The sequence below is a fragment of the Meriones unguiculatus genome, chromosome 10 (assembly GCF_030254825.1).
Source record: "Meriones unguiculatus strain TT.TT164.6M chromosome 10, Bangor_MerUng_6.1, whole genome shotgun sequence".
In the NCBI taxonomy this organism is placed as follows: Eukaryota; Metazoa; Chordata; class Mammalia; order Rodentia; family Muridae; genus Meriones; species Meriones unguiculatus.
In genome coordinates this window covers 64,607,441-64,630,195 of record NC_083358.1, presented here as the reverse complement: position 1 = coordinate 64,630,195, position 22,755 = coordinate 64,607,441, and the positions used below count along the sequence as shown (strand labels likewise).

Genomic DNA, 22,755 nt, shown 5'->3' with positions numbered 1-22,755 from the left:
GCAGCATTAGATGGGGGTAGGGCATTGATATTTACTAACTCTAGACGATGTGATAAATAATACATAAACCATAGGTAACAATAAGAGACAAATCAATTTCAGGTAGTCACTGCTATTATAGAAGAGTTTGATGTGTCCTTTTAAATGTCCACATGAATAAGACAGAAGGATGTCCCTGAGATGTGCATTTTAATGGATTTATATTTGGTTGAGCTAAATAACCTGGAGGTATTGATGTCTGATGAGAGAGAGGCTGCAAGTGGTGACCTTGGAAAGTTCATATTCTTGTCTTATTCTTGTGTTATAATGTTGGCAGTAATTATAATGAACACAAAAATGGAAGACATATCCAATCATGAAGGTCAGTAGACTATGGGAGATAAACAACATTTGGAGAAATAGCATAGCATTAAGAACTATATACTGGCCCTTTCTGTCTTCTCTACCCTGGGAGCAGCTCTCCTGCCTTGGCCCCTCACCCCTGAAAGTGTTTGCCTGCTCTCTTCCCATTCCTTGATCAGGAGCATCTCTCAAATGCTGAGTCGTCCCCTCTCCACTGTGGAGTTGAAGTGACCACGGGTGCCAAGAGATGGGGGCCTCAGCAGCTTGGCAGTCCAGCAGCCTCTGACCTCACTCATCTCTAGCTGCTGCTTCCAAGCCAGCACCATTTCAAGGGACATAGACATAGCCACCAAGTTCTTTCAGGCTGGGGCCGCTACAGTTGGGGTAGCTGGCTCTGGGGCTGGGACTGGGACTGTTTTATGGAGCCTCATCATTGGCTATGCCAGGAACCCTTCCCTGAAACAACAGCTCTTCTCCTATATGATTCTGGGATTTGCCCTCTCAGAGGCTATGGGGCTCTTTTGCCTAATGTTGGCCTTTCTCATCTTCTTTGCCATGTGAAGCAGTGGTCTCCAATTCCACCTCCCATAGTTCTGTTGTTCTGTTCTGTTATGTTCTCCTCTGCCCTGTATGCACCTGTTTCTGTACGTCCCTAGGAAGTCTTGGGGAAGAGCTTGGCTCAGGATTTGACAGAGAAGACAAATAAATACTATATTAATAAGATGGGGAAAAAAAGAAGAACTGTATACCGTATCTACTAAAGCAAAATTTAAAACACAAATATGTCTAGATGTGAAAGCCACTTACCAGTGCAAGATTATATATAGCCTAAGAACACTTACGATAGGAATATTTGAGGGCTTAGCTTTAAAAAATTACTTGGCTTCCAGTGGCTCTCCTGCCTACTTTTTAAAAAGATTTTTAATAATAATATTGTCATCATCCCCTCTTAACTGGAGCCTGATACATAATATTTATAAGTTGTTACTCGACTGACAATAATCCAATGCAATGATTTTGTAATGTGTGACTATATATACATAAACATTAAACAAAATAGCAGACCTCATGTGCTCTACACATAAGGTTTGGATTGATTTCAGGATTCCTAATTCAATGAACACCATCACTGACAACTTCCTTACGAACTTGAAGAAAAAAGCATTAGGAGAGAGACAGATGACATTGGAAAAATGGAGAATGAAGATATAAATTGATTTCCAAATACATGATAGAAATAAGGCTAATTAGCAGGTCAAGGACATGTAGAAAGAAATGTCTAGAAGGCAGATCATGGTCAATGTGGCAGATTATAATGTGAGTTGGTAATGAATGAATGATGTTGCAGTAACTGTGGTCTATAACTTTGGATATGTCTAAGACACTAATCACACGTCAGTTGTGTAGTAATTAGCCTCTTGTCCTGGGTGGGGAGAAATCCTAAAATTTCACGGGCCTGTAACTTTTGTAGCCATGCTCTCTGGCAGTGAGTCAGTGTGAGAAGTCTTGAGAAGCTCACTTTTAGTCTAATCACAGAAAAGCAACTGTGAGCTGTAAGAGAGTTAAACAACCTCAAGAACTTTGGAATGACTTCCTCACATACTAATTGGCAGCTTGGACTAATTAGTTCATTTGCTTGTTGTTTAGTCATGTAAATGAAACAGATTGACAGTTTAGGAAAGAAAGAAAAGAATGGAAAGGAAGAAAGGAAGCAAGGAAGGATAGTTTGCATCTTTGAGTCCCTTACGACCAGATTTTTTTGTGTATGAAATACATAAGTGATGTAATCTCATTTTAACTTGCTATAGAAGTTCCTTTCTATATTCTTTCTGCTCACATTTGAAAGAATGAATTTGCTATACCAGCCTGAATTATGCCTGAAAGTCATTTGGACTAAGTTTAGCTCTAGGGTGTCCTCATTCTGAAGTGAGTTTTTTGAAGTATTTTTCAAGTTAGGCCCTGAAAACACAAAAGTATTTAAAATGCTGTGAGACCAGTGGTGAGAGTTATCAGAAAAGCTGGTTATGTAACTTCATAAGGATTCTGTTCTTGCTCATTCCATCCTGAAAGTATCAGAGCACGGATTTAGAGGAAGTTACCCAAGGCCGTCTTATGTCTGAGGATGGGGATCAAAGACACGCTGGCAAAGAGGTGCTCTGCTGTCAGAACTAGTCTTACAAGATGAAAGCCTGTCTGTAGAGAACATGGCATCCATTTATTTTTGTCTTACTGCCCCATACCCACCCCTACCCAAGTGTTATGAGGAAGAGATTTGCACTGTTTGTCCAGCTTTAGATCTCAGGGATGACACAGTGCATTAATACTATGGAAATGTCACTGGTATGGTTCTCTGCTCTCCCTGCAGACCTCCCATGGAAGACTCACAGACCCTCCTGACCCCTGTGGTGAGCTGTGGGCCTCCTGGAGCTCTCTTGACGCGCCCTGTCATCCTCACTCTGCATCACTGTGCAGACCCAAACACCGAGGACTGGAAGATCCAGCTTAAAAACCAAGCAGTTCAGGGACAATGGGAGGTGAGTGAGCATCTGTGGGAGAATTGGGTCTCCCATGTCCATCACTGAGGCAAGAAGGGGAGACCTTTATTTCTAAAGCAAAGCATGATGGCCTTTAGCTCACGCTCAAAATGAGAGACAAAAGACCAGCACCTACTTCTCTATCGTCTGCCTGGTGGGCAAAAGGAAGGGGATGTTCAAGATCAGCACACAGATAGAAGGATGATCAGATGTCCCAGCAACCCCACTGTGAGAAGTACAGGCACCACATGTTGGGAAAAGAGGGACGGAGGGATCATCGGAACTTGCATCAGAACTCTTCATTTAGCATCTGTCTCTCAAGAATATCTTTATCAAATACTTATGTAAATGATAGTATAAATGTATATTTATATAAAATTTACATATGCAAAATGTGAAGTTACAATATAATCACTTGTGGTATTTTTAGCAAAGAAAGTATAAAGACATACATGAAAGCTTAAGGCTATAATATTTTAGAAAAAAAAAAAACAAAAAAAAACCTGCCTTAGTAGCAAAGCCTGGTATTCTGGGATTAACTAGATTTTTTTCTTTCTACAAACATTGGCTACACTTGACCATACCAGGGAATCATGCCTTATCAGAACACTACATCTAGGACTGAGTTTGGGGTTACGCATTAACTAGAGTCTTTAAACAGACTTAAATGGTCCTCTCTTAATTGTTTGCAAGATTCTTTGCTGAATGCCTTTTCCATTTCTGGGGCTAACTGATGCTAATAATGATAGAATGGTGAGCTCAGAGTCCAGCAAAGTACAAGGAATATTTTCGTGCAAACTCTTACAACAGGCTTGGCCCATGGTGTCCACTGTTGGCCACAGATATTCTAAACTCTGCGTCCAGGTCCTCCTTTCTCCAGTGTCCTGGGACCTGGAATAGACTGAAAGGCCTTGAGCTGCCTTTTCTCATCAGCGTACGATTCAATCATATTCACTTCAAAATATCATTTCCCTGAGTTTATTAAAACAGAGCTCATCATATCTCAGATGATACCATAAGGCCTAACCAATAAGCTACCACCTGAGGTGGCTACTTCTTTCATGTCTTTATCCAGACCTGGAAACTAAATCTCATTCACTCACTTTTTTGAGTAGTTCACAACCCACCATGACTTAGACTCGCTGGGGCACACTAGAAAGCCTTGTGGAAGTGACTCCTGCTCTCTGGAAACAAAATGACCTAATTCAGAGATTGAATCATGTTCAGGCATGTGTTTTATTTCCTACCCATCATTCTCAATCTGAATTACTTAAAAAGTTGGGAGACCACATAAAAATCAGAATGTGTACTTGTCTGTGGTAAATCATGGCTCTGCTAGCCATGAGCCTGCGGTCCCATTGGATGAGCTCAGGGGGCACTGAATGCATAACCCAGCCGCATGCTGTATCTTTTCAGTCTCCAGCATGTCTTATCACCTTCCACCCTACCTCCTGCCCTGGGAGCATGTGGAATGTTGACCCTTGGCTTATCAACCTGATTCTCCCTTTTCGTTAGTATATAAATTAAGCCGTTTAGTTACATGGCAGTAGACCAAAACATGGTTGAATTAGCAATTATTTTTTACAAAAATCATCACTTCTACTTATTTCTTACTGAATATTTTTATGTCTAAAGTAACGAACTGTTTAGTGGAATACGTAAGTAGCAGAGTAGCAGAGAAGTGTGTAAAAAGGCAGTGTGTGCCTGCCAGAGCTCACCTTGTGCAGATCCTGAGAGCTGGGGTTTTATAGGGGAAAGTATACTATTCTGAGAAATCACTGTAATACGATTTTGGAAAAGAAAGCACAGTAGTATTGTATAATGTCCTCTAATTATTTTTAGATGTCAATTCTTGGGGAAAGGTTGACATGCTATGGTGGTACCTCAATACTTTGCACTTTCAGATTAAATAAAAGATTGTAAGATTAAATCATAAAATTCTCAGACACTGTGAATAAGCTTAGTTATACTGAAATAAAAGGAATAATTTACTATTGTCTTCTGGGTTTTCATACAGATTCGAGGATAGAATGTCAGTAATCACATCAGTGTACAGACAATGAGACAGAGAGCTGATGCTGGAGAATGCAAACAGATATCACAAAGTTTGTGAAAGTGGAACCAGAAGTCAGGGACATATTCCCATTTTATCCAGCACCAACCATGGTGCCTGGCACATGTCCCTGGTAGCTTAGCCACGTGTGCTTCCCTCTCGTTCACAGGATGTGGTGGTGGTTGGAGAGGAAAACTTCACAACCCCCTGTTACATTCAGTTGGATGCAGAGGCTTGTCACATCCTCACCGAGAGCCTTAGCACCTACGCCCTGGTGGGGCAGTCCACCACCAAAGCAGCTGCCAAGCGCCTGAAACTGGCCATCTTTGGGCCACTCTGCTGTTCTTCCCTGGAGTACAGCATCAGAGTCTACTGCCTGGACGACACACAGGATGCCCTGAAGGTGAGTGTTTCACACCTGATCTGCCCTCTTCGCCCTCACCTGGACTCTCGGGTCTGGAGTGGCCTTGCACACCTGGAGGTGTGGCTCTGGGCAGGTGTGCAGACACATGCTTTGTGTCCCAGAGGAAGCAGTTACACAGATAGATCTATCTCAGTGGCCATGCTGATAGATAAGCTATTTTCTCGGTGCTGATTCCTCCCCGGGGCTACTTTTGTTTATCTTACTTGAGCTTTTTTAATGAAAAATGTAGAATAATTTGGCAACGAAGCCCGTGGACGGTAAATAATCTGCTTCCGTGTTTATCTCAGCTGCTTTCTTCCTATAAAAGAAATTGGCGTAATTGCTCACACTGTATGTTCCTCTTGTGTGCTACTTCATTTATATGCTTTCCCATTCTTTTTACGAGGGCTGTGAGAGAGAGGGTTAGCATTTGACAACAGGCTGCTGCTTTGCAGAATAAATGAGCTTAATTCCTGGTGTGATTATTGCCATTCGTTTTATCCCATTTGAAGCTTTAAGGGATATAATAAGTGCCTTTGAAGAAGTTATGATCTAGAAGGAGGAATAAAGGAAGTGTGCCAGAGTTGAGGAGATAAGCCAGAACGTGATGAATGTCACAGCTGAGATGCAACATTTTGTATGAGTTCAGATGGGAAGCTACATAGTATTCTAAGAAAATCTGAACAAGAGCTAACATTTGAGTCTTGTCATAATGGAAGTTAAGGTTTTAAGCACCCTTGATAGGAAAAAAACATTCAAGATGTCTAGATATTGGGAAAAGGACAAAGACACACAAAAATGAGTAGTAATTGATGTTTTATACCAGTAGACTGAGGACAAAAGCATCTTTGCATAAGGTAAACCTTAGCTATCAGAGAGACCCTACAGAGTCTACAGAGGTTTAAGCAGGAGCAAGGCATGACTGCAAATATGCATTAGACCCCTGACTCTGACTTCAGTAGGCAGTGTCAAGTTAATAAGGGGATGTGGCAAAGCTGTTGTGATATAAGAAAAATAAGAGGAAGGAAACGGGTCTTGACCAAGCAGCATGGTGACTGGCACTTAAGTATTGGAAGATCAAACTTCTAACAATGATCTCTTCTAACAATGGCAAAGTCTAGAGTGGGTGGCTTTGTGACTTTGTCAATTCATGGTACTATGATACATACCATGGACTTGGTGACCTAAATGTAGACAGTTATTCCTCACTATGCTGGAAGCTGGAAGCCCATTGTGAGGGACTCATCAGGATTGAACTTTAGTAAAGGCTTCTTCCAGGTTTTAGACAGCCAGTCTCTTGCTGTGCTTTTACGGGGTAGAGAGATGGCTAGGAAGGTCTATGGAGTCTCTTTTATAATGGCATCTATCTTATTCAGGTGAGCCTTACCCTCGTCATCTAATTACCTTCCAAGGGTCCAATCTCTTGAAACTCCGACTCTGTGGAGTACATTATCAGCTATTGATTTTGGATAACACAAACATTTGCCAGCAATAGTGCTTTTACTTATGGACTACTGAGTTAGGGGCCTACGTCTGGCATCCAAAGATATCCGAGGGACAATTTGATATATTTATGTGGTTTATGTGTCCCACAGTCTCTGTTCCCCTCCTCCTTTGTCCCTGCTTAGCTTTTGGTGTCTGTTCTTCTATTGCCTGATGCGAAAATATCAACTTCTTCAAAATACATATCAAAGTCAGAATGTGCAATATGAGTCTCATTCTTTGACAACATACTACACTCCGTAAATATGTAGGATTATTATGGGGGGTAGCAGTTTTAAAATAACACACACTTTCCAAATAATCATATATGGGTCTGGTTTTCTGAACAGACAATGGATCCCAATGTAGAAATTCAGGCATCAGTGATATCATGTTGATATTTGTCAACCAGGGTTAGAAGGGAAAATATCCAACAAGAAGAGTTCAAAAATAAAAATAGTGACTATTACTGAGTGCTTCTGAATGCCAGGCAAATTTCTACATATTTTTATTAACTCATTCACTCTCTGTACTAGCCCCATAAGGTATAATTATTTCTACTTGACAGATGTGGCCTCCCAAAGTCAGGAAAGTTTCATTGGTTCTTGGTCACATGGCAGTGGTACAGAGAAAGCAAACCTCAAGTGTGGGAAGTTAACTGCAATTGGTCTATGGAACTAACTTGATTAAAAAGCCAGCCATGGACCAAGGAGAGGCTACCATGATATGGAAGCAGGAAGGCCTGCCAGCCAATGGAAATTAGAGTACCCAAGGGAGGAAAATGAGAGTGAAAAGAGTCAAGAAAGCCAAGGGAAGAACATTTTCTGAGTGTCAGGGTATTTCTTTCTACAGTTTCTATCCAGAGAATGATTTTGGATTGTGGAAAAAAATGGAGGTTACAGGTCAGGACATCTGGGAAGCAATCTCAGAGATGACAGTAAGGCAGTTGTCGACAAATGAGCAGCCATAGGCCCTGGGCAGTTCTCAAGGTAGATGCAGCCAGCATGGTCTCCAGGAGAGGAAGGGACCTTGTTGGTCACTACATATATTCTTAATGGTTAAGCTTGTTGGGTTTCCTGATGTGGAAATAAGTAATGTGAATGTGGCTCTGTGTAAGGCTTCAGCTTGTTTCTTTTATCCTCTTTGCGGATGTGTACAATACTTCTAAGGCACTGTCAGAATACAAATCAAGCTAGGTTTAAACTCTTCTTGAGAAAAGCTGTATTTGTTGGAGGGCCATGGGATCTGATTAAAGCAAATCTTCTGAACAATTCCATGCAAAATTATTACAAGAGGCACATGGCCAAAGACATTGATGGTATCTGAAATGTTTCATCCACACAATTTCTATTCCGACATAGCAGTACTCGGGATCTCCTGACCTGCCTTCCCAAGAGACACACAAAGATCTATGCAAACATGTAATGCTTTGCAAAAGCCACATTTGGGTATGTTAATTATGGAACAGGGACGGAAATGGTCAATGCAAAGAAGACCAGCAGATTGCTTTCAGCAGTGAAAACAGCCCGAGAGCAGTTTGCATCATGGTCAGTGCTTTCCAGACAGACATTTATAAATTCTCAGCATCTGGGGACCCAGCACTTAGCTGGAAAGAAATGTGAATAATGGATGAGGCGTTCTTGCACCTTTTGGCCTTTTAATAATGCAGGAATACCAAAATCCTGGTAATAAGTAAACGGTCTACTCAACACTCCGAAGAGACAATTAGTTCAGTCATGTCTGTACTACCTCACCCACACTTGAATTGGAACATGGAGGCTGATTACTTCTACAGGGCCCTCCAGTACCAGAAACATACCTTCTTCTCACACATCCTGCTGTTTCTCAATGCTGGTCTGGCATCTCTATGCTCGTCTTGTGATCTTTCCATTTCCAGGCTCTTTTGCATCACCTTTCCCAGTCCTTTCTTCTCTCTTCTCTGTTTTCTCTTTTCTTGGTCTCTTCCTCATTTAGTAATTTTTTATCACAGTACCTATAAAAAAATCTACTGGGGTTTTGTTCCAGGGTCTTTCTACAAATGATCTGAGCTACTTTGACTGGGAATGGAGTTATACCTCAATGTTTCCTGCATATCGTGCAGTCAGTTAAGGTCTTAGAAACTTGAACAAACATTTGACATCTTCAAATCATACATCTCCCCATTCTTTCACTTACTCACCTTAGCTACTCCTGGACCTCCAGATGGCTCTTCCTCCCTTCCAATGCCTGTAGTAAAGCCATATTCTCTTAATTAACCACAAGGCTGAGAGAAAAAGCTGGATTCGTTCTCATACACCATAGTTGCTCTGGGACATCTCTCCACTTGTGGGTTGGATTTCCCCCATGTTGTCCATTACGCATTGAGTTGCATTGAGTGCAGCTCCAACAGGACCTGCCTTGTGGACTTTCTTTCAACCTATTTTATTCCACGCATTCTCTCAAATTCAGTGTTAGCCCCAGAATTGTTGTTCTAGATACATTTATTTTTCGTCTTCATTCCATCACATCATCCATCCATCCATCCATCCATCCATCCATCTATCCATGTAGATGTGCTCATGTTTTGGTCTCAGCAGTGACATCTTCTTTGCCAGGATCTCCAATCTGAGCACGTCCCCCAGTGTCATGACTGAAACCACATGAGCTTCCATCGCTGTCACAGTTAAGCCACCACTGGCTTTTAGAGGAAGCTTACTCAACCTTCCCTGGTCTCCTGATCTAAAAATCCTCTTCTATCTTTATCCATATCCAGAGAGAATTCATTTCAAACATATGCTCACATTGAGCTATAGCCGGCTGCCCAGATTCCCATCGCCAATGATGCTCACAAATTAACAAATTCTCTTTTTGTTCAGGCTCATTTCCAATCAGGCCCATTACAATCCCAAGCTGACGAATCTAAACAGTGCCTGCCCTGATTCTCTTGTCCTTTTATTCATCTTTTCCCAGTGCATCCTATTTCACATAGCAGTTGTTGGGAACCTCTTCCATGTCCCATGTGTTCTGATCACATCACAGCCATCGTTTTGCCTAACAATGATCTCCCTACTCCATGGATACTTCATCAACCTGGTCCCTTATGCCTCCCTGGCTTTGATATAGTCTCTTTTCTCTAAATCTGGACCCTGGGAGGAAGAAGGTCTGTTTTCTGGTTTATGCTTTAAGCTAATTCCTTATAATTAACACTTGTACCCAGTGTTGTGTCTGAAAGGGCTTGATATTTTCATAAGGTTACAACTTGATGTAGAGAGTCTTTCTAGATTGTGGAAAAACAGAAATATCAGACTATGGTGGAAGTCCAGAGGAGTACTTATTTTCAGTGGATATAGCTACTTAATCCTTATATACTATTAGAAAAAATTTTGGCGTGTGAATACTAAGAATATTAATTATTATATTTTAACAATTCTGGGTGTATTAAAATATTTTTAATCTGGTTATATTAGTATGTGTCAGTCTTTGTCAGTCAAGCGCAATAAGCTCCAATGCATTCTTTCATCTTTCTGCCTGCCTTTTTGTTTCTGAATTTTGTTAAGCCCTAGAGCAAAAATGGTCACCTGAAACTTAAAAGCTGCACTTAGCAATTTGGAAGCACTGATGTAGAATCAGAATGCCAGCAGTGACTACTGGGGTAGAAGTCAAGGCCAATGGAAGACAGCAGGAATCTTTTATATACTGTTCAGGATGGTTTCTCCCTGTGTACATGCATGAGGGACCAGAGGGAGCAAAGTAGAGGTTGAGTTCACACAAAGAGATAAAGATTCTGAAAACTGTGAGAATAGTTTGGAATAAAGTCTATACAGAGGTCACGTATGTTGAAAAGATGGTGTTTGGAGTATCAGTGAGTTTCTTTTTCTCTCCTTCTCCTTGGGTGATTAAAGTAATAAAAATGATGTTTTCCTTTCATTATTTGCAAAGACTTAAATCCTAGTATAAATAGACCAGAAATTAACAGAGAACAAGGTTATATTTGGAATAAGTTAAAAAACACCCAGAGAGAAAAAAAATACATCTATGTAGAAATAAGTAATTTCTTCTCCACTATCAGAGATGTCTCTTCAGAATAAAGGACCTCAATAAATGCTGAAATTTAAAACTTAAAAGAAGTTATTTGCATTCACTCTATATGAGTAATGTGTATTGAGTTTCTGACAAATGTATTTGTGATCCAGATCAAAAAAAAATTACATTACCACAATCTGGGTTTCCACTTTGGAGTCCTTGGGTACAGAGAAAACTCTCCCTCAGATTAGTCTAGTTCCCAACCACCCTAATGTAGGCTCCAGGAGAAGACAGTAACTCCGGAAAAGAGAAATATAAAAAGGAAAGAAACACTGAAAAGTAGAAAGAACAGAATAGTTTGGATGATGCTCAGTTGCCAATGGTGTAATGCCCTCCTGGGCTGGGCTTGCTAAGCAACTTATGAGAGGGGGTGGGTGGCTTTGTTTTCATCTCGCCACCTGTTGCCAACCCACTGTTGTCCATCTGCTACTGCCTCATGGCAAGCAGCAGCTGACCCCAGAGCTAACCTGACTTGTGTATTAAACTCTCAGAGTCCTGGCTTCTGACATAAATGTATCCATGCATATGATACATAGATTAGATAAAACCAAGAAAAATGTGCTAAATCTTCCAATGATTGTTTCTATCTCAGACCTCTGGAAGACTCAAGGATAAAGTTATTAATTCTGGCACAAAATTAAGACTAGAGCCTATTAGTCATCCCCACATGGGCATTGAGACTATTGTAGTATTTGGAAGGTGATAAAACAACAAAGATGTTAAGTTTAATTGTGGTCTACTTTCAGGATGTTTCTTCTCTGATGGGAGTCAAGCTGGTCAGATGTTGTCATAGGGATCTGTCTCAGAATTGATCTTCTCATTGTCAGCTTCTTGTGAGATTTTAACTTAAAAGCCCTCTCCTATATTGTGCAAATGATCTACTTGCTGAATTTACTTTTGTAGGGAACATAGGAAGAAAAGAAGTTGTGCTAAGCATAATAATACCTCTCTGAAGATAGTATGCATTGCTGTTCTGAATATGGAATGTGTGAACATTTTCCACAGCATAGGGACTTTGCAGATATGATTGTGCTCCCCCTTGACAGGGTAGATATAAAATAATGACCAGTGTTTTACAAAGTAGAGAGCTGATTTGACCTGTGGTCAGCAGGTATCATAACCATGGAATGATGAGACAGATGTTTCATTGTTGGATTTGAAGAAAGAGGGAGAAATTCATGAGATAAGAAAGCAAGCGGACTAGCGAATCTGGGAAAGGGAAAGGGATTGAATCCCCCTCCCCACAAGTCTCCAGAAGCAAAGACTGCCCTCATGTACCTTAATTGCAGATATTAATGCTTGGTTTGGGTTGTTGGTCTAGACAGCACAAGATGGAAAGTTTGTATTGTCCTAAATTTATGGCAATTGCTTATGAAATGCTCACATGGAATTTGAATAATAACATATTAAGGGTAAAGAGAAATTCAACAAGACCTCACAAGTACTAGAGTGATATGAAAGTTCCTGTTTCATGTTACATGTTTCATGTGAGGTATATCCTTGTTTTCATTAGAAGAATGCCCAAAGGAGACAAATGGCATGGCCGCTCTGCTGAGAGGGACCCTTGGCACACTGCTTTGAAAGCATCACAAACTTTCTTGACTGAGCAGGCTGAAAGTGGCAGCTCAGCTCATGCATCTGTGGCAGCAGCAGCTGCTGGGACAGCAGGCAGAGCCCTGGAAATGAAGAGACTTGATGGAGAATGTTTGCACATGGTCACTGGCATCTAGCCTTATTATTATTAAAGGATGAAGGCGGGCAGACAGATTTGGGGGGAGGGCAGAACACCCCAGTGTGAACACAGGAAGGGAAAGTAGCATGAGGTGACATTGACCTGAGCAGGTGGAAGAGACTGGATGACAGTCAGCTGTTCCCCATTGCCCAGCTCAGCAGCCAGAAGCCTGAAGACCAGAAGTGAGGACAGCAGGTTCAGGACTGAGAGCCGCCTGCTGGAAAGCTGTCGGGGAACAGGAGACAAAGACCGCTGCTCTCTTTTTTGGCCTCTGCTTTAGTAGAGTACAGGCACACTGCTGTGCTGGGGGCAGAGGCAATTGCCACAGCAGCAGAGAGAAACTTCTCATTCCCAATGACCAGGGCAGGTTTGAACATAGGAATAAAGACTGGATAAAAACAGGGCAGGTTTCACTAAATCTGAAGGCAGATGCGACTGTACAGACAGCCACCACAGTCACTGGGGGCTGGTCTGAGGCTTAATGTGCTTGGTGGGCTGAACACACATTCTCGCTCATTGGAGTTCTATGACTCTACCATGACCTAGCACAGCCCTAGGCTGCGTCAGCACCATGGACAGAGCAAAGGGCAGCGCCTAGCAAGCACAAAGCACATTATGAAGGCTGCTGTGGGCTTCATATCTTTGGGGCTCATTGATTTCTCCACAGTAGCTCCTTCCACCTTCTACTGAGCCTGATACTAATGATCCAGCTCCTTGCAGAAGTAGATCAGCCCATTCATGTCCCTGTTTCTGTTGGAAATAGAGTACACAGAATTCTTTTTTTTTTTCTAATTTGTTTTTAAGTACAGAAACAATACCAACCAAGAAGGAAACCAGACAAGTGAAGCAAAGTAGTGGCTTTTTTTTCCTTCCTGCCATCTCTTTAGGGATCAGTGGACTATAAGAAACTGAAATTTAATCAGGAAGCCTAATTGTGAGACTATCTCCAGAGAAAGATTTGTCCATGGGTTAGGGGTACATTGGTGGCACATCCCACGTGGCTTGACAGTCCTGAAGAGTGAGAATTTCTAGTGATAGAGAAAGAACATAAGAGTCATGGGTTCCCAAGTATCCCTTCCCTTCCCTTTTTTTCCCTTTTCTTCCCTTTTCTTCCCTTCCCTTCCTTTCCCTTCCCTTCCCTTCCCTTCCCTTCTCTTCCCTTCCTCTGTTGGGCCCAATGTAAATAGATCTTCCTATCTGGAGGCCTGTGAGAGCCCCAAGCATAGACCAGTGCTACTTTATTTTTCCACTTAGGCCTTTAAAAGAGCTTGGATTTATTATACCTGTTAAGTAGCCTAGGCTAATGTCTCAGTATGGACAATGCCTTGGTTTAATTAGTTGCTGTGCAAGCTGCTTGTATCTATGGTGGAATTCTGTGCTGCTGCCTTTGCTGCAGTATTTCATAGAGTTCAGGAATTGATTCAGCCCTCATTCAGGTCTCTGCTAGAAGCAGATGCCATGCCAAGGAGCTGCTCAGATCCCAGGGATAGTTCCTGGTGACAGTACTCTAGGGTTCACGTACGTACAGACATGTATGCTCCATGGAAAGCTGGGATAGAGATCTGCTGTCAACCGCTATTGAGTCACTCTTCAGTTTTGTTTCAAAGTAAAACAAGTGGCAGAGACAGTTTATCAGAGCATTCAGCAGGTTCAGCCAGGACCCTAACCAAGAAAGTAAGACTGGCTACCAAAAAGAAAGACAACCTCAACAAAGGAAGGTGACCTTTATATTTCTGAGTACAAACAACCTACATGATCCTAATGTTTATTATGACATTTCTTTCCAAGGTCACGATATTTTGTTAAATCTTCCTAAATCTTTTGACCTTCAGAATATTTGGTTCTTATTCTCCATTAAGGTATATAAATAACCTAACCTTTGTGACTCAAAAAAACAGTCTGTCAAGACACTGTTTTAGAATAGAGCTTATTTCAGCCTGGTTATAGGTTCACATTGTCTTTATACCATGCAGAAGAGAAGCTATGGGCCAAGCATACACTTTCTGACATAAGTCACACGTCTCAATGATGCAGAGTGGCTGTTTCCAAGAAGGCCAGGAGAAAAAAAAAGTGTAGCTGTAAGATTATGCTTCATTAATGAATGAGCCCGTTATTTTTATTTCATCCTTGTATCCAATCACATATCTTAACCAGTATGATTTTATTCAGAAAGAATACAGAAAACTAAGTCTATTATAAAAGTCATAGTGTATTTTTAAGTGGAAATGGGTATGGCATATCTCAGATTAGGGCACTGAACACTAACAGTACAGATACCAAGCCTGTGTAGCATGTCCTGAGGTTGACCCCCCTTCTGTCGCAAAACTTGCACGTGGCATCCACTGAATATGACTAGTCATTTTGACTCACAAGTGGATTTACATGATTTTTTATTTCTGAGGAGTGTTCCACTTATTCATTAAAATATCTTCTATTTCTGCTTGAATATCTTTTGTGATTTCATTAGTTTGTTGTTGTTGTTGTTGCTTTTCTTTTGTTTTATCTTAGATTTTGTTTTTTGTTTGTTATTTGTTAGTTTTGTTTTTCATGTTTTGTTTTGTTTGAGTCAGGGTCTGATTATGGAGTTCTAGCTTCCCTGGAACTCAATATGTACACCAGGCTGGCCTTGAACTCAAAATATCCATCTGCCTCTGCCTCCTGAGAGTGCTGAGATTGAAATTATTCAGCAGCATATCCACTCTGTGCTTTGGTGCTTGTCTCCTGTATTTTTTTTCTTCAAGCTGAATATCCTAACTGTAGTAACACTAGTCACTATTTCTCAGAAAAAATGTGTTAAATTTGAGTAAAGATGTTTATAGCTAAAGTATTTATTCCTAAGTTAGTTCCTCACTCAGACATTGGTGTGAAGATAGCTGTTCACACCAACTATCTCCAAGATAGAGAACAATTTACACACCACATGCCCAGTGCACCATTGGCCAACAAAAGACAACATTAGCAATTCTGTGTTCGTTAATCACAGTTTATAACTTTATTTTTATAGCATGCCATATTGGTGTATCAATGTGCTAATATGGGTTTAAAATTTTTAAGGAAATTAATGTAAACTTCACGATCAGTTTTTGATTGGTAGACAATAAAACTTATTTTATTGATAGGAAGGTGGAAGAGGTCATGTTCCAGCTCTGCATGGCAGCTTATTACAGGCCTTCTGGTTGATGGAGAGGAGAACAAAATAATATACATAAAGTGTATTCTATGGCCCCACTTCTACTAAGTGGTACTTTGTTGTTTTTTCTTTCTCTCTCCTCTCTCCCTCTCTTTCTCTCTCTCTCCTATCTCCCTCTCTCTCTCCCCCTCTCTCTTTGAAAAGGGTTCCCCTTTTGAAGACCTGGTCTTCCTAAGGGAGAACTCCCTAGCTTCTATAAAACCAAAGCCTTATTCTTGGACTGACTCCAACCCAGACTTTGCATTCAAAATTTTTTGACATCAAGGTCATGGCCTACAGGCAGATAAGATTTTGTTAGGTGGTCCATCCTGCCAAGAAAACTGATAATGATAAGGTGCTGTCTTCTGGCATTCTATGTTGATTGTAGGGATGGGATATGCATTCTACATTGTTGGGTACAATTACCTCCTAGAATACAATGCATCTTCTTTCAGACATCCCAGGGAGATAATTTGGATGTAATGAAGATCTATAGTAATCAGATAATTACTATCGATTGCTCTTTAGATGTCTTGATGAGGTAATTAGGGCATACTGGAAAGAAGCTAGAACTGATTGATTGGCATGACTGTAATCTCAAAGATTTCTAATTATGTTTCTTTTCTTCTAATGGCTTATAAACAAACATCATTTTAGCTTTAGAATTTGTCAGGTGCCAGGTTCACTGGGAACATCAGCTTTCTCTATTATGCTAACTAGACACTGAACATGATCAACATAAGCTCATTATGTGTTCCTGCTGAAGCAGAAGCAACTGCAATTAACCCTCACATCTCTTCCCTGTTCCATAGGCTGACAGAGGATTCTTGCCAGGGAATGGGGAGTACGGTGTCAGGAAGGGTGTACTGGGAGAGTGGCTATGTGTGACTGTGGTTAGATCTGTAGGTCCAACTGGCTATCTTGGGAGTCTGCTGAGGTAAGCACAACTGAGGATAGTGACATGGCATCTGTGTCATGGTAGCTAGCTGGCTGCTCAGCTCCTGTCACAAGTAATAGCTACTCATCCCCAGCCACTGAAGAGAGCAGGTCAATACTATCAGACATCTGGACCACACACTTCTCTGGGCCAGAGGGGTCTTGCCTCATGGCTTCCATTAGACACTAATTAGAGGACTCCCTACCGATACCATGTTCCCCACTATCCTAGTATTTCCTATGCCTCAAAGGACCTTTAGGTAGGTAGTGATGGAAGCTAAGACCCAGGAAGCAGCAGTTTCACTGAGCTGTTGGCATCTTATCCATGATGTTCAGTAGTGACTAGATTGTCAGAGTGTGGCTCAGTATTCTCTCAACAAATGCAAAGCCCATGCATCTCTGGGTATCTAGCAAGATGGAGCCAACTTGTCCTCTGTGGTCCCTCTGTGTTTCACAATGCGGTTGTTCCTGGGCGCATACATATGGCATTCTAAATGAATGCCTGTATTCTTGAAATTCCTTTTATTTGCTGAAATATCGTCACAGGGGGAAGAGGACACTCTCAGTCCTGATGCAACTTAATGAGCTGGGTTGGGGGGGGAGGAAGCTCCCCTTATCTCAGGAATAGGGGAGAGGGAAGAGGATGAGAAGGTGAAACTGGGAGGAGAGGAAAGAGGGGGCTACAACTGGGATGTAAAGTGAATACATAAATTATTAATTTTTTAAAAAGAGAGAAATTTAAAAAAAGAAATATCACCACAAAAGACAACCATGGTTTACTTTATATTATTTACAAATATCATTATTTTCCTGGATCCCCACTTCTAAAAAATCATGCATTACACAATTTTTTCATCATTAGAATCTTGATAGCATGAGAGGAGTGAAGTACAAGGGTGGCCCATTTGTGCATTGATCTTGATAACTTACAGTGTGCTGCTGTTTGGATAATTTCAGCTGTAGTTGGAAATGCTTCATTAAGTTCCATTAAGTAGCTTGAGGAATGGAAATGGATATAGCCTTTGTCTTCCTGTTACATCTCTATGCTGTAAATAAGGGCTGGAGTGGGTTTTCTTCACCTAGAATTTCTGAGACATAAGGTATTCTTCTTTTTAAACTTTAATCTGAGTAACTGTTTGGTTCAGAAACTGTTGCTTAAAAATCTTCATTACCTGTAGCCAAAGTTTTTTTTTTTTTTTCTCTAATAGGATATATATCTTTCTTTTAGGCTCAGTTGGTAAAGTTCTGACCATGAAGTCCAAAAACCTATGTTACAAAAATGGTAAATGAAACATGTTAGCAATCCTAAAACGAGAGAGACAGAAAGGTCAACCTCTGAGGTTCCCTGCCTAGCTTATTTGAATAGGTCAAGGCCAGTGACAAACCCTGTCTCTGAACAAAGGGGGGTGCTGACCTATGTCCACTTCCCCTTTGGGGTAACCAGGTCCATTGCACACTCGAGCTAGGTTGGAGGGAGGGAAGCTTAGCCAAGAGAGGGTGAATGAAGGGCATGAGCTTGGTCACAGTGGTGAATGTTCGGGCAATGCCCACACCTGGGAACTGGTTAGGTTTATTGGAGGTGAAGTGGGTATTTATGCCTCTGGAGAGGTGGTCAGGGTCTCTGGGTAAGGTGTATGTGGCTGTGTACCAATGGCCAGAGCAGGGGTGTTTGACGATGTTTCATCTGCATGCTCATGGACTGCAGGGGGAGGGGACCTTATAAAGTCAAACAAGTGGTAAAGCCTGATAATTGTCAGGGTAATAAATTCTTACCAGGGTTGATGGTGGGGAAGTCGGCTTTCTGGTGTCACGTTGGGAGGAAGAGGTAGCCAACTCCTGCCATCCTCATGTTTGAGCTATCCTATCCAGGGTTGAAGCTCACTGGACTCTTCCTCTGTAGCCCTGAACCATCACTGTTCCTCAGGTGGACATCAAATGAATGTCCCTCAAGGTTTTCTGTTGTGTGTCACCATGTACACCAATGTTTTAGTCACTATGATATAGGTGCTTCATAACTTTTATCACTTCATTTTTTGTACATAATTTAATACGAGACTGGACTAAATGTCTAAAACATTCCACATTTTTGTGTTGGTTGGTTTTATCAAATATAACATAGAAAGTTGCCTTTTAATTATCAGCCTATTTCTCTCAAATTTCAATGAAAATCTGCTTATCTGTTTACCTATATTTCTACCACTATTTTTCTTGTATTAGAATCTCTTTCCATCTCAATGTCAGTCTCCTGTTCTTGTCAACTACCAATACATAGATAGATAGATAGATAGATAGATAGATAGATAGATAGATAGATAGATAAAAAAAACTGCCGTGTTTCCTCCCATGTGGTGTGATGCAGATTGCACAGGCTACTTGTCAATGGGACTGAGGCCCATGCAAGATGATCAGGGTTTGATGGTGAGGGTCTCAGACCCACGGGTGCTAGATTGGTGGCATTTACTAAGTACGGTAGTCCATCCACCAGACATGGTAAAGAAACTTATTTACTTGATGAGAGCTCTGAGAGAAATCAGGCAGGTCCACCAATAATACGCCTTTGCTTGTGACATGTCATTGTAGGAAGTTCTACAACTGGAGAGGCAAATGGGAGGACAACTCCTGGAAGAACCCAAGGCCCTTCATTTTAAAGGCAGCATCCACAATCTGCGCCTGTCGATTCACGACATCGCCCACTCCCTCTGGAAGAGCAAATTGCTGGCTAAGTATCAGGTGAGGCAACCAAGAGGCACCAGCTGCTTGGAGACAGATATAAGATAGATGATTGAGATTTTGTGGCCATGGAGTTTTCTTGGAGATATCTCCAATGTCTTCCGTGCCAATACTTATTTTTCCAAAACAGTATGGGGCCAGAGTTTTGAGAAATGCTCAATAAACATATTTAAAGAAATACTTTTTAAAGTATTCTTATAACTGTACTGTTACTTTAGTTTTAGTGAGTTAGTTGTCAACTTTCACTGCCTCAGTAGGAACAACCTAAAATGCATCCGTAGAAGTAAATGGGGCACATTGTCTGATCTGAGGTGCACTGAGCTTCCATCTTGCTAGCTAACACAGCACTCATACTTTGCAGGAACCAGAGTTTGGTGGCTGAGATGGTATGTCAGTGAATGGCACACTGTCATTCACTGGTCTGGATTTGGCACTAGAATGTCAGTCTAAACACCATGTTCTTTCATGAATCCTTTCTTTGGCTTAATTACCACAAGAGTATAGGATTAGCTCTGTGCGGTGGTCTGGATGTTTACAAATAAGCATGTGGTATGGACTCGGTGCTTCATAGGCCAAGGACTTTTTTTTTTCTTTTTTGGTGGTGAAGGATTTCCAACTAGGGCAAGCTTCAGTTGCCCCTGCCCTGGGCAAAGGGAGGATAGAAACATTCAAGGATTCAAGAATGTGGAACCATCACTCCATCCTGGGGCTAGCTTTCCTGCTCCACTATGTCACATTGGGGATCCTTTCAATGAGAAATGATGATATTGGAGGATTCATTTTAGGAACTGTCTGTGCTTTTTCAGACAGCTCATCTATAGTAGCTGTGTTGTTTTTCTAAATGAGAGGCAGGCACCCTGGTAGGAGTGGTTCCTATAGCCTGATCCAGTGGGTTCCAGTCTCAACTCATCCACATCCTCACTGTTCAACATTGGCTGCCATTTAACCTCTCTGCACCTCTGGTTTCTTGTGCAAAGAGATGTGAGGCCATATCTGTACACAGGGCAGTCATGAGGCTGGATGAGGTGAAAACTGAGAAGCAGCAGTTGCTTGATGGGTACATCCAGCATCTCTTCATTGTGATTACCACCCCCATGTCTTCCAGGAAATTCCATTTTACCATATCTGGAGTGGCTCTCAAAGAAACCTCCACTGCACCTTCACTCTGGAGAGACTCAGCCTGAACACAGTGGAGCTGGTTTGCAAACTCTGTGTGAGGCAAGTGGAAGGAGAAGGGCAGATCTTCCAACTCAACTGTACTGTGTCAGAGGTAAGACACTCTTATGATCTTGGAGAGGGCTTCAGGGGAAAGAATGCCAAGGAGTGGGCAAAAGCTCCCCCTGTGTAAGTGACAAGGGAGACTTCCCAAGCTGGTTCCTATGTGTTTAATGCAACTGGGAATGGGAAAGGAATCATTTTTCAAAACAAAGTTTTCTTATGCCATCCATTTAAGATTCCTAGTGTAACTTATAAAAAGAGGTCTGAGAACAAGATGTGACAGTAAATTCCTGTAATCCCCAACACACCTGAGAGTTGCTGCAAATCCAAGAATAGCTTGGCCTAAAGAGTGAGTTGCAGACCAGCCATGGCCGCATAGTGAGACAACATTTTAAAATAAGAGACAAACACAATTGAGACCTGAACTTGAAGGGCAAGATCTCAGTAGCATGTACGTGGCACTTTCACCATCCTTAGTCGGCCCTACCTTTCTCTCACAGGAACTTCTGTCATCTTGGCCTAGTCTTGTGCAACTGAGTAGGAGAAAGGAAAAGATAGGTGCCTGTTCCCCCACTCTTTCCCAGATTGAAAGGAGAAATCTTTTGGTCTCCTTTCTTTCTCTAACCTCCAAATATCAGAGGAGATGTCCTTTATCTCAGGGTGGGAGAGATACTCCAGGAATAGAAGAAAATCTATACCCTCCATAGCTGCCTCTTTCGCCTTTCTCTGCTATGATTTTCACACACTCAGCTGGGCATTTCTATACATTCATATTCCAGCAGTAACAATAGTTGCTGTTATTTCAAACCTCTCTGTAAGGAAAGAGGAGGTACCCATGACCTTATCTGTCCTCTTTGGATGCAAAAGACTATGGTTTGAAAAGCGGTAAGCCTTCATGTTGGAGGAACAAAGGAGGAAGAATAAGCCAAATGGTCAGAAAGCTGCCCCTCCAGGCCCCTTGGAGCTCAGCTCCATGCTGCTGCCTGAGCCACAAAGCCCAGGAGAACTACAGCCAGCAGTGTATGATTTAAAATACTTTCTTGTCTTGTGCATAGAGATGCCTGCAATGTCAGCCTGTTCAGACTGCCTTGCGCCGCATGTCCTATTTAAAGATGATCTTCCTTAGCAAACTAGGCGGGGGGCGGGGGGTGTTAGGGAGCATGTGAGCTCATTGAAGCTCCAATCTTCTTTCCCACAGCCTGTGAGGCGCAGTCATCCTCTCCTCCTGTAGTTTCATGAGACTTTTGACTCATAAACAACTTTAGTCACAGACCTCAGTGACATTCATAAGGAATGATCTCTGTGTCAGGGTGCCATGGCAACCGCCGGGCCTCTGGATGCACAGCCCTATCTCCCAGGCACACAGCACCACCCCTGCTGGCTTCGGAGGGTGTTTTCACTTTCCTGGCCCAGCAGGTCTGCAAAGTTCAATAACCACCCAGCTCCAGTGACAACAAAGGCTGCGGAATTTTGGAGGGGGGTGAGGAGTCTGGCCCTTTGATGCGTGCTTTCTGTTCAGCAGGAACATTTGCTGTGCGCTGAAAAGGTGGATCAGATGCAGCCACAAAGAAATGAGAGCTGTTCCGAGTTCTCCCCCAACAGGGCTGCTAGCTCCTCACACAGAAAGGGCAGTTTTGCAAAGTGTGATCACAACTTAAGGACTTCTTTCTGGTGCCAACACAGAGAAAAGATGATTGCTTTTGCGACTTGGCAGTCAGCTCAGAGGCCAGCCCTGTAGTCACGCGCCAGGCATTTGCACATGTGTGACACAAACAAGCACATGGTACAGAGAATAGAAGAAATGACCAGACTGGAGAAGACTTGGGGGATTAAGGGGCACTCAATTGCTTGTACTTCTGGGTCACTGCATCCACCATTGTGGTTGGCATTTGAAGGCAGGTTGGGTTTTGGAGGAGGGAGGAGGGATCTGGTACTGACGCTGGTTCAATGCGCGGCTCTATGAGGAAGAACAATGAGCTCTGGGGAGTCCGGTGACCAAAGTCCCCAGTACAAACGAAGAAGTGGTCCAGTATGACTCCTGAGCTGGAACAAATAGAGGAAAGGCTTCATTTGTGGGTCCTTTCCCTGAGCCCT

General features: G+C 42.0%; 1 protein-coding gene and 1 pseudogene across 4 annotated transcripts in view; both read left to right on the top strand.

Annotated features, from left to right (window-relative positions):
* Positions 1-22,755, top strand: part of Unc5c (unc-5 netrin receptor C) — a 355,465-nt gene that overhangs the window by 318,311 nt on the left and 14,399 nt on the right. For all 4 annotated transcript variants that reach the window (XM_060392629.1, XM_060392628.1, XM_060392626.1 and 1 more), the window contains 4 exons: positions 2,708-2,876; positions 5,099-5,332; positions 19,294-19,443; positions 20,549-20,713. In XM_060392629.1, coding sequence (XP_060248612.1) covers positions 2,708-2,876; positions 5,099-5,332; positions 19,294-19,443; positions 20,549-20,713 — 718 coding nt within the window. The remainder of the gene's footprint in view (positions 1-2,707; positions 2,877-5,098; positions 5,333-19,293; positions 19,444-20,548; positions 20,714-22,755) is intronic.
* On the top strand, positions 356-903 carry LOC110561306 (ATP synthase F(0) complex subunit C2, mitochondrial-like; annotated as a pseudogene).